This window comes from Yamadazyma tenuis, chromosome 4 (assembly GCF_029203305.1).
Source record: "Yamadazyma tenuis chromosome 4, complete sequence".
In the NCBI taxonomy this organism is placed as follows: Eukaryota; Fungi; Ascomycota; class Pichiomycetes; order Serinales; family Debaryomycetaceae; genus Yamadazyma; species Yamadazyma tenuis.
This window is the reverse complement of record NC_089464.1, coordinates 136,342-151,882: the sequence shown is the minus strand read 5'-3', so window position 1 is coordinate 151,882 and position 15,541 is coordinate 136,342. Positions and strand designations below refer to the sequence as shown.

At 42.4% G+C, this 15,541-nt stretch overlaps 5 protein-coding genes across 5 annotated transcripts; 2 read left to right on the top strand and 3 right to left on the bottom strand. All coding sequences in view use genetic code 12, as the record gives it.

Moving 5' to 3' along the window:
- Positions 1-121: 121 nt before the first annotated feature.
- On the bottom strand, positions 122-2,713 carry RNR1 (ribonucleotide-diphosphate reductase subunit rnr1; the record flags this gene model as incomplete). Its single annotated transcript, XM_006684547.1, has 1 exon — positions 122-2,713. The coding sequence occupies one exon, from the start codon at positions 2,711-2,713 to the stop codon at positions 122-124; it is 2,592 nt and encodes an 863-aa protein (XP_006684610.1).
- Positions 2,714-3,216: 503 nt separating this feature from the next.
- Positions 3,217-3,477, top strand: PSN45_003145 (uncharacterized protein; the record flags this gene model as incomplete). The annotated part of the gene is made up of 1 exon (XM_066158022.1): positions 3,217-3,477. One exon carries the CDS (start codon positions 3,217-3,219, stop codon positions 3,475-3,477), a length of 261 nt encoding a protein of 86 aa, XP_066014119.1.
- A 386-nt stretch (positions 3,478-3,863) lies between these two features.
- Positions 3,864-4,226, bottom strand: PSN45_003144 (uncharacterized protein; the record flags this gene model as incomplete). Its single annotated transcript, XM_006684549.2, has 3 exons — positions 3,864-3,891; positions 3,942-4,084; positions 4,179-4,226. The coding sequence occupies 3 exons, from the start codon at positions 4,224-4,226 to the stop codon at positions 3,864-3,866; spliced, it is 219 nt and encodes a 72-aa protein (XP_006684612.2).
- Positions 4,227-4,321: 95 nt separating this feature from the next.
- prp3 (U4/U5/U6 small nuclear ribonucleoprotein prp3) lies at positions 4,322-5,608 on the bottom strand (the record flags this gene model as incomplete). Its single annotated transcript, XM_006684550.1, has 1 exon — positions 4,322-5,608. One exon carries the CDS (start codon positions 5,606-5,608, stop codon positions 4,322-4,324), a length of 1,287 nt encoding a protein of 428 aa, XP_006684613.1.
- Positions 5,609-5,841: 233 nt separating this feature from the next.
- TOM1 (E3 ubiquitin-protein ligase tom1) lies at positions 5,842-15,540 on the top strand (the record flags this gene model as incomplete). The annotated part of the gene is made up of 1 exon (XM_006684551.2): positions 5,842-15,540. One exon carries the CDS (start codon positions 5,842-5,844, stop codon positions 15,538-15,540), a length of 9,699 nt encoding a protein of 3,232 aa, XP_006684614.2.
- Between the last annotated feature and the right edge of the window lies 1 nt (position 15,541).

The following is a 15,541-nucleotide window of genomic DNA, read 5'->3' as shown; positions in this document are numbered from 1 at the left end:
CCACGCCAAACCGGCTGCGAAAAGTACCAGTATCATGAAAAAACTTTATTAAAACCTTACATAATTAACATACCGTGCAAACAAACTCAGGACGTTGGGTCCCAAGTATGTGTAGCCGGGTCTAACCAGAACACATGGTGCACGATTCAGGGTTGTTGATGGCACAAGCAATCACCTTGGAACTGAAGATATCAGCTTCAGTTTCACCTTCACCTTCACCTTCGGCAACATCCTGAGGCTCTTCAGGCTTGTCATCGGAAACCTTCAAGTCCGCAATAGAGTTTTCGATGGAGGAAGGTTCGGTGGATCCAGATCTGGTGGAAATAGACAAATCGGCGTCACCTTCGTCAGCAGAACCAATAGCACTTCCAACAGCCTTATACTTTCTCTTGTTCAACATTTCTAAAGCAGCAACGGTGTCATTGGCCAGGGCAATGGAGTTCTTGTCGATAGTAAACTGAATGGCAGCAGCAGCGGCCTGGGTTCTCAAGTAGTACATACCAGTCTTAAGACCCTTCTTCCATCCGTAGAAATGCATCGAGGTTAACTTACCCATGGTTGGGTCCTTGATATGAATGTTTAACGATTGAGACTGATCAATGAAGGCAGCTCTGTCGGCAGCCATATCGATAATATGCTTTTGAGAAATTTCCCACACTGTCTTGTACAAGGCCTTGATTTGATCGGGGATATTGGTCAATCCCTGGATCGAACCGTTGTTGGAGATGATGTTGTTCTTCATTGACTCGTTCCAGAGTCCCAAGTCAACCAAATCCTTCAACAAGTATGGGTTGACGATTTGGAATTCTCCTGATAACACTCTTCTAGAGTACATGTTGGAGGTGTAAGGTTCGAAACATTCATTGTTACCCAAGATTTGGGAAGTAGATGCAGTTGGCATTGGAGCCACCAATAACGAGTTTCTCAAACCGTGTTTGGCCATCTTTTGTTTCAAAGTGTCCCAGTCCCACAATTCAGTAGGCTTTCTGTTCCATAAGTCGTATTGTAATAAACCTTGAGAAGCAGGGGATCCAGGGTATGATTCGTAAGCACCTTCGGTAGCAGCCAATTCGATCGAAGCTTCAACCGCACCGTGGTAGATGGTTTCGAAGATTTGAATGTTTAATTCCTTAGCTTCTTGAGAGTCGAAAGGTAATCTCAAGGCCATGAAAGCATCAGCCAACCCTTGAACACCCAAAGCAATTGGTCTATTTCTCATATTAGATCTCTTGGCTTCAGGAACTGGGTAGTAGTTTCTGTCGATGATTCTGTTTAAGTTTCTGGTGACAACCTTGGAAATATCATGTAATTTCTCAAAGTTGTACCAAGCAGAGGTTTCATCAGTTTCAACAAAAGATGGCAAAGCAATAGAAGCCAAGTTACAAACCGAAACTTCCTCAGGATCAGAGTATTCAACAATTTCACAACACAAGTTGGAAGACTTGATGGTACCCAAATTCTTTTGGTTGGTCTTCAAGTTACAAGCATCCTTGTACAACATGAAAGGAGTACCGGTTTCGGTTTGAGCTTCCAAGACAGCATACCACAACTTTTGGGCCTTAATGGTTTGTCTACCTCTGTTTTCTCTTTCATACTTTTCGTACAATTGCTTAAATTCATCACCGTAAACTTCAGCTAAACCTGGAGCTTCGTTTGGAGAGAACAAAGTCCAGTCTCCGTTCGCTTCAACTCTTTCCATAAACAAATCTGGGATCCACAAGGCTGGGAACAAGTCTCTAGCTCTAATTTCTTCCTTACCGTGGTTCTTTCTGATGTCAATAAAGTCAAAGATATCGGCGTGCCATGGTTCTAAGTACAAGGCAAAGGCACCAGGTCTTTTGTTACCACCTTGGTCGACGTATCTGGCAGTGTTGTTGAATACTCTGATCATAGGAATGATTCCGTTAGAAGTACCGTTGGTACCAGCAATGTAAGCACCAGTACTTCTAATGTTGTGAATATGTAAACCAATACCACCGGCACTCTTGGAGATCAAGGCACAAGTCTTTAAAGTGTCGTAAATTCCATCAATGGAGTCTTCTTTCATGGCCACCAAGAAACATGAAGACATCTGAGGACTTGGAGTACCAGCATTAAACAAGGTTGGAGAACCGTGAGTGAAATATCTTTGAGACATGTAGTTGTAGGTTTCAATGACTCTTTCGATGTCATCACCGTGGATACCGACGGCCACTCTCATGATCAAATGCTGAGGTCTTTCAGCAACTTTACCGTCGATTCTCAACAAATACGATCTTTCCAAGGTCTTGAAACCAAAGTAGTTGTAGTTGAAATCACGGTCGTATACGATGGCCGAATTCAACTCATCGGCGTGTTTCTGGATCACCGCGTAAGTCTCGTCCGAGATCATAGGAGAGTGTTTACCAGTTTTGGGGTTAATGTAGTCATATAACTCTTTGGAAACCTGAGAGTATTGTTTGGTGGTCTGCTTGTGCAAGTTGGAAACAGCGATTCTGGCCGCCAAAATGGCGTAGTCCGGGTGAATGGTGGTCATATAAGCGGCGGTCTCGGCTGCTAAGTTGTCCAACTCGATGGTGGTAACACCTTGGTAAACACCAGAGATGACTCTCTGGGTGATGGCCACAGCATCAACGTGCTTGGTGTCCAAACCATAACATAATCTTTGGACTCTGGCGGTGATCTTGTCGAATCTAACCGGCTCTTTGTGTCCACCTCTCTTGTAAACGTACATTTTGTTGTAAAAACTGGGTTAAAAAAACTATTGAGATGGGAATTTAGGCGTGTTTATATAGTGGCACGCGATCCGCGTTGAATTTTTTGAATGTTTTTATTTGACCAGGACGTGTACGGGATACAGCAATAACATACAATAGGAAGGAACGGCGGAATCTGGAAAGGTGGGCGCTACTCGGCAGATGAGCAAGACAGTGACTGGTGAAGACAGATGGGTGTATGGGAGAGTGGTACTGGTGGTGGCTGCAGTCAGATGGTACAAGTGATGTCTTAATTAGGTCAACTCGACGGGTTTAATGCCTGGCAGCGGCCCACGTATCGATTAACACGCATATCGTGGCACTGAAATCCCAACACGTCTTAGTAATCAAGTTTGTTTGTTTGTTTACATCGCAAAATAAACAGACGTGTAGGGCCCATTTGGAACCCGTTTGCGGAAATGATTAGAGATAGCCTACGTATGGCTGTGATGATCTGACCCCGATTTGGCAAGAAAGAGTAATGGAGGGTGTGAGAGACGTGGGGGATGTGGGAGACGTGGGTGATGTGGGAGAAGACAGGGGACACCCTGAGAGGGCAGAAGTACGGGACGTGGGAGACGTGGGAGAAGACAGGGGAGAAGACAGGGGAGACGTGGGAGAAGACAGGGGAGACGTGGGAGAAGACAGGGGAGAAGACAGGGGACACCCTGAGAGGGCAGAAGTACGGGTCGTGAAAGTAGGACGTGACGGACGGAGCGCCGCAGACGTGTGTGCTCTCTGAAGCTGTCGGAATTTTATCTGAATTCGCTGCTAACAATTAAGCTTACTTCTAAATAAGCCCATATGTGAACGAACATTCTTTCAGATATTACCTTCTTCCATCATTGATTTTCTGGAAAATCCATCTGTTCGTGCAATAATTAAAGCAATTCAGACCGGAAGGTAATATCAAAATTATGTTCACATTCAAGGCACTGTTGAACTTGACGTGTGTGGAAGCAGGCTAAACTGTTATCTTCCTTACTGCCATTTTGTTCCAAGTCTTTCCCCATCAAATTACTGCCATATTGTTCTACATCATTCCACCTTTGTTGAGGTTTGAAGTTGAGTTCCAACGGGCAGACACTACAAAGAGCCGCTACCCCGATAACCAAAGTCTGTATATTTCTACTTAGTTTCTTCCTTGGACAAATCACTAGAATCGTTAGTAAGAGCATGGTCACGTGACTCGACAAAAGCACATACTTGATGAATTTTTCCAAGTCGAAATCATCTTCCTTGGAGGCAACCGTCACTGCGGGAGCTGGAGTGGGGGTTGGCGTGGCCTCGGACTTGGACCGGGGGTAAGCCACCACTCCGGCCACAGATCCTAAGGTCAAAATAGCAAGCTGACAACGTTAGTAAAAAAAGACGGTACGGCCCCGCTGAAAGTCATAGCGGGTCAAAGTAAGCCCATTGAATCCATTGCGATGGTTTACATACGATGTGGGAGGGAACTTGTTTTCCAAAAATCGTGTAAGCAGCGCCCATTATAGTTTTCTGTGAGTGCCAAAAAGTTGGTTTTCCAGTTCGCAAAATCCGAGACTGGAGCTGAAGGAGCCGGGGTCGGCGCACGACCGGTGGGGTTATACTAATAGAGCTTCCCGCCAGTAGTTTTGCAAGCTGAAACGGGATAACATGCTTGTGAGGTCTGTGTCATCCCGTGGCTTAAGAACTGACCATTTTTGAAATTGAAGGTCCTTGATTTGACCTTCCCAGACTTTTGTCGCTCGATTTTCCGACAAGTCTACGTCAGAACGGTTGGATTTGGTCCAGTCGATCCGTCTGGTGATAAGTTTATCGTAGTACTTGAGTGACTTGCTACCACCTTCCACCACCACCAAACTCATCTTGTTGTAAGCGATACAGACTCCTTTTAGCTCGAGTTGTTGGGCATTTTTATCGATTTTGAAGAAATGCTGAGGATCCACAAGTGTCTGGATCTTGTAAACGGCTCGGAAATATCCCTTCGAGAGATCGTGCTCCCGGCGTTCATGAAGCTTTTGGTGCAGCTGCTCTTTGGTGAGTCTACGCTCTTCGTTCTGTTGAATATGTTTGTTGAACCGGGCCTCAACCTCTTTTTTCACCCGTTTCTCCACCGCCGTGGGATCCTTAATGGCCTCGTTGGTTAGAACGCTCATAATGTTGGAAAGCTTGACCTTAGGAGGAGGAGGGGGTTCAAGCCCTTTCTTGACCCGCTCTTGTTGCGCCTTTAGCTTCTCCTGACGCTCGATCTTTCTCTTTCTCTTCATCTCCTTTTTGGTCAAATACAATGGTTGTTGGACGGGCATATGCTTCTCATATGCAGCTTTCAAGAACACCGGGTGCTGGATATAGAGTGAAACAGGCGCTTCTTCGTTGTCCAAAATGATGTTTTCTGGCTGCTCAGTACACCTATACTTATCACCATTCACGTAGTACGCATCCCACCACTCGACGGTGTCATCCGCTGGACACTCCTGGGAGTATAGTGACTCTCCTAGGTCGTCGTTGGGAACAAGTCCTTTCAGTGCCAAAATCTTGTGTTTGCGGAGTTGCTCACTTTTAGCAGCCTCCTGCTCTCTTATCTGATTAGCAATTTCAACATACTTTCCGCTATGATTAAACTCGAAAGCGCCCTTCCTAGTCCTTCTAGATGCTTGTGGAGTGGAGCTATCCAAATATGGGTTTGATTTTGTGGAGTCTATCGCATTGCTGGCGGATTTACTGAGTGGATTAAAGTCCTTCGGAAGCTGTGGAATGGGGACTATGCTTTTGAGGAACGGGTGGATTTCCACTCCGAGCCCACCTTTTGACCGCTTGGAATCATGTCTGTCGGCAGACAGATTCGTATTGTTTGCTTCTCGTAGTCGTTTGGTGGAGTTGGAGTTCATGGCGAGATGAGGAATGTTAGCACCAAAGTTGTCGCGCTAGAAATTTGAAAAGGATACTAAAGGTTGCCGTTTATACATCTTCGAGGACAGATTTTTCAACAACATCTTTTGGTGACTATTGAACTATCCGAGTCCTATTGTGTTAGATATAGCGCCAGAAACAACCAACTCAAGTCAACTACCGTGGGCTTTTGCTAGTTATGATTATATTAAGGAGAGATCATCAGGCGAAGATGGAGATGACAAAGCCCTTTGAGCAGTTTGTGGAGCATTTATCGAAATGTCCCGAACCAAAGTTGATAGATGCCTTGAAACAGAACATCGACTGGAACAGGCCTCAGGGTGACTTGTATCACTGGATCCCCTTGTTGAATCGGTTTGATGAGATTTTCGAAAGAATGATTTCCAAGTATGGCTTGGAAGAAGAGTTTGTGAAATTGACCGTCATGGATTCAGATGATGAGCATTTGACCGTTTGGTGCTTGAAGTTCACCTTCATGTTGTTGGAGCATTGTGACAATAGAACCTTATACAACAGCAGTGAACGCATTTTTCTGTTGATCAATACTCCCACTTTATCCATCAAATTGGGAGCTCTAGAAGTTGCAATTTCCTTGGGCAGTCGATACATCATTTCCAGCTCCAAGTACCCAGCCCCTAAAGAAGTCAAGAAGAAGGTTCTCCAAATCTTCCACACTTACCCTCCTCTCGTTCCCGCATCTTTCACCCATGAATACCACAAAAAGAGAACATCCGATGACCAACCAATTGTGCTTGGTGATCATTTCTGCTTCACCGAGTCGCTCAAGCAGAACTCTTTGTACCCCAAGGAGTGGAAAACCGTCAATTTCCCCTACTACAAGTTGCAGGGGTCGCTGAAAATGCAGCCCGGCACAACTTCGTCACCTTCCAAACTCAAAAGCCCTAAGAAAGAATCTTCTTCCCCCAAAACCTCAGAAACCTTGTGCACTTTTTCGATTTCTGCTGACAACACCCGTAAGTTGTCGTTGGAACAAATTCTAGATAAGGCTTCGGAGGTAATTCCCGAGGATTTGTGGTTCGATTTTGGGCTTCATGCCTACGTGGTGAAGGCCTTCAACTCCACCAGTTATGATGCCATGAAGTTGAGACACCAATTATTGCAGTGCAAGTTGTACGCCCTTTGCTTCATCATCTGCAGTTCGGGAGAAGAGTACATTTCATCAAAGGTATTCGAGCCTGAACCCTACATTTTCACGTTTCTCGCCGATATGATTCACCCAGCCCATATGGATGAAATTCCTCCAGAAGTTTACTTTCTGGTGGTGAAGACGTTATCGTGTACTTCGCTTAAGAAGGCCTGGGGTAACGACTTGGTGCGCTGTTTGGGAGGGAACGTCAATCACGGGGTCTTGTATCAATCGTTGAGACATATCCATAAAAAGTTGGTCAATCACGATAGTGATTGCAACCCAAGAGCATACAACTATTTTTTCAACATGATTGGGAACTTGATCACCCTCAACACTAAGTTGTCAGGAGGCCTCTTGAAAGAGTTGATGAAATTCTTGGAAGAGCCCCAACAATATTGGTGGCAGGCTACTGGGGCCGTGCATTTACTTTCGTCTTTCTTGTACAACTCTCCCGATTCGTTGGACGATTTTGTCAACAACAAGGGTTTTGACTTGATGATCAAGATCGTGGGAGATGAGGTGGACCAGGCCTTGGTTGATCCTGGGTTTGACGGTGGTGCACCTAAAGACGTGGTGGTTCATTATAAAATTAACCTTAGAAAGGCCAACTTCATGAGAGAATTGGTCAAGTTGGTCAAACACTTAATTCGGTGGGATAGTGGTGATCGATTGAGAAACTTATTTGACTCGCCAATTCTACAAAGCTTCAACAAGATCCTTTTAAACCCTGATATATTTGGTCCCAACATCTTATGCTTGACATTGGACTCGATCTTCTACATCATTGACAATGATCCTACGGCATTTTCGGTCTTGAATGAAGCCAATGTCATTGATACCATTCTCGACAACTTTGAGTCGTTGTTCATACCCAGTGGAGACTTGTTAATAACCTTACCGGAAGTTTTAGGAGCAATTGCCTTGAACAAAGAAGGGTTGAAGAAAATCGAAAACGGAAGATTCTTTGAAATCTATTTCAAGGTGTTCAGAGATACCAGGTATTGCAAGATCTTATCTCAGAACTACAGGGCCAGCAGTGTGGGAGATTCTTTGGACGAATTGGGAAGACATTTCAACTCTTTCAAGCCCTTGATAATTGAAGAAGTAGGCAAACTTGTTCTTGAAATTCCTTCGTTAGTGAGTCAACACATAGTCGGGGTTAGATACTTCCCTGCTTCCAACCTGGGGGCTGAAATCGAGAAGTTTGAAACTTCAGAGTATGGTCACGTTTACAATGCCACAGCTTCTTTCTTAAGAACGTTAGTGGCAGAAGGAAACTGGAGTAATGAAATCACCAGTGCAGTCAAATTTGAAGACTGGTTGAACTTACTTGAGATTCCCGGTGCTCCTTGTGACTTTGTTTCTGAGTGTGTCAGTGCTATTGAGCTTTTCTCCTACTTCCTTGATGATGAACAAGATAAGAGCAACATGCCTATTTTTTATGAACGGATGATGGGCAAATTTAGCACCCCCCTTTTGGAAGCATTCTATGCTCATCCGAATACTAGTTCATTCTTCGACTTGCTTTCTGAGGATCAGGAGAAGTGTTCCGCGTTCCTTCGTGATCTCAATGCTATGAACATTTACATGAGTGTTAACAGCTTCAGGTGGGATGTGATTATTCCTCATGAGAGATACAGAATGTTGACCGAGGTTTTTGGCAGCGAAGTTGGATTGCAGTTCTTTAGGTACATGAGTGCATTACTTGAAAAGGTCACTGTTGAAGAAGCCTTCATCAGGGAGAATATTGACAAGGAGATTCTTATAGAAACTAACCCTCAACCAGACGAAGATAGTGAAAATCCAAAGATCAGGGTGTTTTGGGAGGACCCTTCTGCAGAGAGAAAGCCTAACCATGACATCAAGACTAGTAGTATCTACAAGAACGTTTCACAGATGAGGTCTCTTTGCTTTCATCTTATGCATCATGTTGCTGATACTTTCCACTACTTTGGAAAGATAGCTATGCACAGGCGTCAAGAATATTCCCAAGTCAATGCCAGAAGAAATGCGGTCAAGATCACCATTGAAATTGGACAAATATTCAATAGGTTAATTGTTCAAAGGCCTGAGAGTCTTGCTATTTGTCAACATTATACGTTTACCATAGTGACGATTTTATGGTACGTGATACACCATAGAGACAGAGGTAAAGATTTGGTTCAAACTCCTCTTATAGTATCTTGTGTCCAAGCAGGTGTTTTTGACAGTTTGTTAGATGTTTGTCGTCATATTTTTGGTTCCATTGATTTTAAACAACTCACATCTGAGTTTCAGAAAGTTGCCTTGATAGATTCCAATCTTCAGTCAGTCGCTGTTCATACTATTCATTGCATCTTGACCATCTTTGCAACTACGACAGATGATAACTACTATCCCAATTTTCAAAATCCGGGCTACTTCTATCACACTTCAGACAATAATTTTGACATCACTAGCACAACCGCTGAGTTCATCCTCCGTATTGCTGTTGGTGTGGTCCAGCTTATCGTTTATGATGTGTTCAAGCTGGACAAAGAAGTGCTTGGTCGCTTTCCAAAACCTTTTGTGGAGAAATTGGTACCTTTGACAACACCAATGTTTTCATTAGGTGGAAAAGACAGAGTCTTCATTCCATTAGACTGGAAGAATGTTTCTCCACCATACGACCAAGTGGAATACTTAAAAGAGATAGGACTAAGTGAAGAGAATGCTATTCATTATTTTAAACATGCCAATACTTTAGAAGCCCTCGCAAAGGGCAATTGGCCGTGTCCATCTTCAAGTATTGACAAAAATGAATTGGATAGACTCAGTTTGAGAATCAGAAACGATGGTCGGGACTTTAGTCTGTCATTTACAGAAACCGAAACCCACTTTAGCTTGGGAAATAGGTACCCCGAAGAGTCTATTTATGCCTGGCTTCAGATGACAACTTATTTCCCAGAATTTTCTGAACCAATTTCAGACTTTTTATACAATGATGATAGCACCCAACAATATCTTCATCAAAAATTGATAGAGATCACAACTACCGGGCTGCCTTTCGAAGAGATAAATGAATTCATGGAAATCCTGATGCCATTTATTCATGGATATCTTCTTCATAATATAAAGGAAGAGTCTCGAATCAATTCTGATAAGAGGCAACTTTATGGATACATCTTTGAACTCACTGTTATGTGTTTAAATAATTTTAGGGATGTGATAGAAAAGGATTACTGGGCATACGCTCTTGAGACTGTTGCAATTGCTCTTTCAATCGAGGACATCCAGGAACCTGAAGAACTGGCTCATAGTTCTCTAGCAGACTTGGTTGACGATAAAATTGTTGAGAATTTACTGATAGAAGGTCGTGAAGATGAATTGTTCAAATTATTACTTTCTATTAATGAAATTAAGAACAAGAAATCATTGAGGGCCATAATTGCTACACTTTTGATGCTTGTTAAGGAGGATTCCAGAAGAGAAATGCTTTCTAAATCCCTGTTGATCAAACTTCTTATTGGTTCTGGGTCTCTTTTAACTGCTGAGAATACACCGGAAAACCACAAAGCTCAATTGATGCTTGGCACTCTTGTGACACGTTGTTTCGAAACTCCAGATGTTATAAGGGCCAACATGGCAGTTGAGTTAAATGGCATTCTTCTGCATGGCAGAACTAAGAGAGAATTACCCTCTTTACTCCAACAAGGCTCTGTTCTCGCGGTCCGAGACCAACTGATCTTCACTGACATAATCTCTAGTAAAGTAAGGTTACACAACTACGACGGAACTCGTCTTTCCACCAGTCAGATGTCCATCGCTATAGTGGAAGAAGAGACTTCTGAAGATGTTGAAATGGCTGAATCCGAAAGAACCAAACCTTCTGACCCAATCCAGCCAGGTCAGATTATTCACGCAATTGTCACTCAACTTGTGGATGTTTGCAAGAAAGACATACTTACCACTCCCAAGGAATATGTCAAACCGAAAAATGATAAAAAGAAGGACCAAAAGATATTGGAGATTTTTCAAAACACCAACTTCGCCTATGCATGTTACCTTCTTCAGGTATTGACGGAATTGTTGGGTTCTTATATGAGTTGTAAGCTTGAATTCATCACTTACTCCAAAAAGAGTTCCAAGGATAAAGTGAAGCCAAGGTCTACAGCTCTCAACGTTTTAATTCACCAGTTGATTCCGACCCAGCTGTTGAGCTCTTCTTCTGGTATTGAATATGAAAGAAGAGCTTCAATTTCCTCGCTTGCTAAACTTGCCATCTTAGCTTTGATCTCGACCCCTATAATTGATGAAAAGAACCAACCTGTTCTAAAGAAAGAGAATCCTGATATGGCTTTTGTTAGAAAGTTCTGTGCTGATTTGATTACCAAAGCCATGAAAGAAACTTCTAACTCCAATCACTTTCTCCACAATAGATACAGTAAGTTGATCGACATATTTGACTTGATCAGTGCTTTACTTTCCAACAGGTTTCGCCAAGTTGCTGGGCCTCTTTTGAATCCGGCTGCCACCAAATTTGATACCTTTTACATTTCCAAGGCATTTCTTGATAATCAAGTCGCTTCTCATATCACTTCCTTGGTTGCAAAATTTGATTTGAATTTCCCGCAAGTAGACAAACTCATCAAATCTGCTATTCACCCATTGAGCTTATTGGGTAAATTGAAGGCTGATTTTCAGGAAAGCTTTGAAGACGAGCGTCAGGAGGATGACGATCTTCCCGAATTAGAAGATGATGATAGGGAAGATACCCCTGACTTGTTCAGAAATTCGACGTTGGGAATGTATGATATTGAGTATGATAGCGAAGATGAAGAAATGGACTACTACGGTGATGAAGCAGAACTAGACGTCTTATCTGGTGATGATGTTACCGATGAAAGTGAGGACGATTCTCAAGATATCGATGATGACGATTCCGATGCCATGGATGATTATGACGATATGGATGAGGATGACGGTGATGAAGAAGCCGAAATCATGGATGATGCCTCGATGATGGAATCTTTCCATTTTACCGGACATGGTGACCAAGAGGAGGATGAAGACAATTCAAGCGAGTTTGACAGTAACGATTCTGACGTGGAAATCATCGATACAACTGCTGTTGGAATGGGAAGCGATGCTTCTGAATACTACTTCGAAGAATACGATGACGATGAACTAGAAGATAGAAGCAGCAGTGAATATGATGAAGCCGAATTGGATGGATGGATCGAAGATTTGGATGATACTGAGCCTTCAGATAACGAAGACAACCAGGAGGAACCTGGGTTTAATGGTGCGCCTGGTCGTCGTGTTCCAGGAAGTGAACGTGAACGAGAACAAACCAATGACAATATCATGGAAGAAGAAAATATGGATTCTGAAGTGGAGTCCAATGCTGATGAAGAATTCGAAGGCATTGGCATCAACACAAACAGAAGAAGAGCTGGTGAGTTTGCCAGTTCGTTCTTTGATGCTTTACGTCCCGCTATGACTCGAAGCTTGGCTGATGTTTTTGGAGGAATCTTCACCAACACTGTTGAAGACCATGGAGCTCTTACGGGTGTTATACATATTGGACGTAGTGGCAACAGTACTTCTGCTCGATTCGATAGAGCTGCTATTGAGACACTCTTCGATATTGATTCCAAACAGGACCATTCTTCTGGTGATCCATTGCAGAACCTTTACATTAGGTCCACAACTGAACGATGGTCAGATTCACTTCCTGAATTGCATAAAAAGAAGAAAAATTCAATTGCTTTGAACATGATACCTGCAATCGTGAACAGAATTGCCCAACCAAGTATTGAGTTGGACAAAAAGAGACAGGAGAAATTGATGCTAACTCTAAAGGAGCGGGAAGAAGCCAGAAAGAAGCGGGAACAAGAAGAAGCCACTAAAAGAGAAGAAGAGGCTAAGCAACGTGAAGCTGAATTGGCAAATAATCCTCGTCCACAATTGGAACCAGTTATGGTTCAAATTGGAGATCGTGAAGTTGATATTAGTGGAACTAATATAGACCCTGCCTTCCTCGAAGCTTTGCCAGAAGATATGAGAGAAGAAGTGTTCACACATCACGTCAGGGAGAGTAGAGCCAATGCCAGAAGGGGTAGCAGTGCGGATGCCACACGAGAAATCGATCCCGACTTTTTGGATGCTCTTCCGGATCAAATCAGAGAAGAAATCCTCCAACAGGAGTCCATATCCTATCCTTACCTGCATCAGGATGAAGAAGATGAAGATGTTGATGACTTTGAAAGTGATAATGAAGCTGTGAATATTTCAGAAAGACCTCCACCGCAGGAAGTACAACCTGAAAAGAAGCTGAAGAAAAAGATTTTGTTCAAGCCATTAGTGGACAAAGCCGGTGTTGCTTCAATTGTTAGGTTGTTGTACGTTCCTCAAAGTATGACTAAGCGTGATAATATCCATCAAACGTTGAAGTATTTGTGTTACAATAAGCAAACACGAGTTGAAGTTGTCAACTTGCTTGTGTTTATCTTGTTTGAAAGTCTCGTCAATTACAAATCAAATGACAAGATTTTCCATCACTTGACTATCAAATCGCAGAAGGATTCTACAGGAAAGGTAAAGACAATCTTGCCCTTGAATGCTTCTCCATTTGTAGTTGCCGATCAAGTACTTGATTTGTTACTTTTCTTATTGGAGAATAACAATCAATTGAGATACTTCTTTTTGACTGAACATGAGAATCCGTACCTTACGAAAAATAAGAAACATGGAAAAGAGGTTATCAGCAAGACTAACAGGTACCAGATCAACTACTTGTTGAGATTACTTGAAAACAACACATTGAGAGAAGATCAACCGTTCATGGATATCTTATCAAGGATCTTGCAGTTGACATCCAGACCCTTGAAGTTATTAAAAAGAAGCGATGAATCCAATAAGCCTATTCCCTTCAGTCCTCCTTATATTCCTGATTACTTGTTCAACAAAATGGTGAATATCCTAACGTCGAATGAATGCCCGAATACCACTTTTACCAGAGCTATTTCGGCAATGCAGAACTTCACCAATTTAGAAGATGCTCAGAGGATTTTCTCTGCTGAGTTGAGTGACCAAGCAACCAATTTGGGCAAGTCAATCATCAAAGACTTGAACATGTTGACTCAAGAACTTGGAAGTGGTAAGTATGATGGTGAAAGCAAAACGTTTTCAAAGTTCAATGCTTCGAGTTCTGATCAAGCCAAACTTTTAAGAGTCTTGACAGCTTTGGACTACATGTTCGAAACCAATGACAAAAAGAATAAGCAGGTTGTTGATGATGTGGAAGAGTTGGCTGAGTTGTACAATAAATTGGCATTGGGATCTTTATGGGATGCTTTGAGTGATTGTTTGGATGTTTTGGAAGAAAATTCCCATTTATCGAACATTGCAACTATCTTATTACCATTGATTGAAGCTCTTATGGTGGTGTGTAAACACAGTAAAGTTAAGGAAATCCCTGTGAAAGATGCCATTAAATACAAAGCAAAGAAGGTTGACTTTACCAAGGAACCAATTGAAAGTTTGTTCTTTTCATTCACTGACGAACATAAAAAAATCTTAAACCAAATGGTCAGAACTAATCCTAACTTGATGAGTGGGCCATTTTCAATGTTAGTCAGTAATCCAAAGGTGTTGGAATTTGATAATAAGAAGAACTACTTTGATAGAAAGTTACACGAGAAGAAGAATGAAGATAAAGCATTGGCTATTAATGTTCGTCGTGATCAAGTATTCTTGGATAGTTACCGGGCATTGTTCTTCAAGTCCAACGATGAGTTTAAGAATAGCAGACTTGACGTTAATTTCAAAGGAGAATCTGGTATAGATGCTGGAGGTGTCACTAGAGAGTGGTATCAAGTGTTATCGAGACAAATGTTCAACCCTGATTATGCCTTGTTCACACCTGTGTCTTCTGACTCAAACACGTATCACCCCAACAGAACGTCATATATAAATCCTGAGCACTTATCGTTCTTCAAGTTCATTGGTAAGATAATTGGAAAGGCCATTTTTGATGGATGCTTTTTGGATTGCCATTTCAGCAGAGCCGTCTACAAACAGATATTGGGCAGAAGTGTGTCGTTCAAGGATATGGAGGCACTGGATTTAGAGTACTTCAAATCATTGATCTGGATCTTGGAAAATGATATCACCGACGTGATCACTGAGGATTTCCTGGTTGAAACCGATGACTATGGTGAGAAGAAAATCATCGACTTGATTCCTAATGGCAGAAATATTCCTGTTACAGAAGATAACAAGCAAGAATACGTCAAGTTTGTTGTTGAGTATCGATTACAACGGTCGGTTTCTGAACAAATGGACAACTTTTTAATAGGATTCCACGAAATGATTCCAAAAGACTTGGTATCAATTTTTGATGAGCAAGAGTTGGAGCTATTGATCAGTGGATTACCCGATATCGATGTGCAAGACTGGCAAAACAACACCATTTACAATAACTATTCCCCTTCCTCGCTCCAAATCCAGTGGTTCTGGAGAGCCGTCAAATCGTTTGACAACGAAGAACGGGCTAAGTTGTTACAGTTTGCTACCGGAACTTCGAGGGTTCCTTTGAATGGGTTCAAGGAACTCAAAGGTGCCAATGATGGGTCCAAGTTCAGTATCCACCGAGACTACGGCAGTATCGAAAGATTGCCATCATCACACACTTGTTTCAACCAGATTGATTTACCAGCATACGAATCGTATGAAACTTTACGGGGGTCGTTGTTACTTGCGATTACCGAAGGACATGAAGGGTTTGGTTTAGCATAAG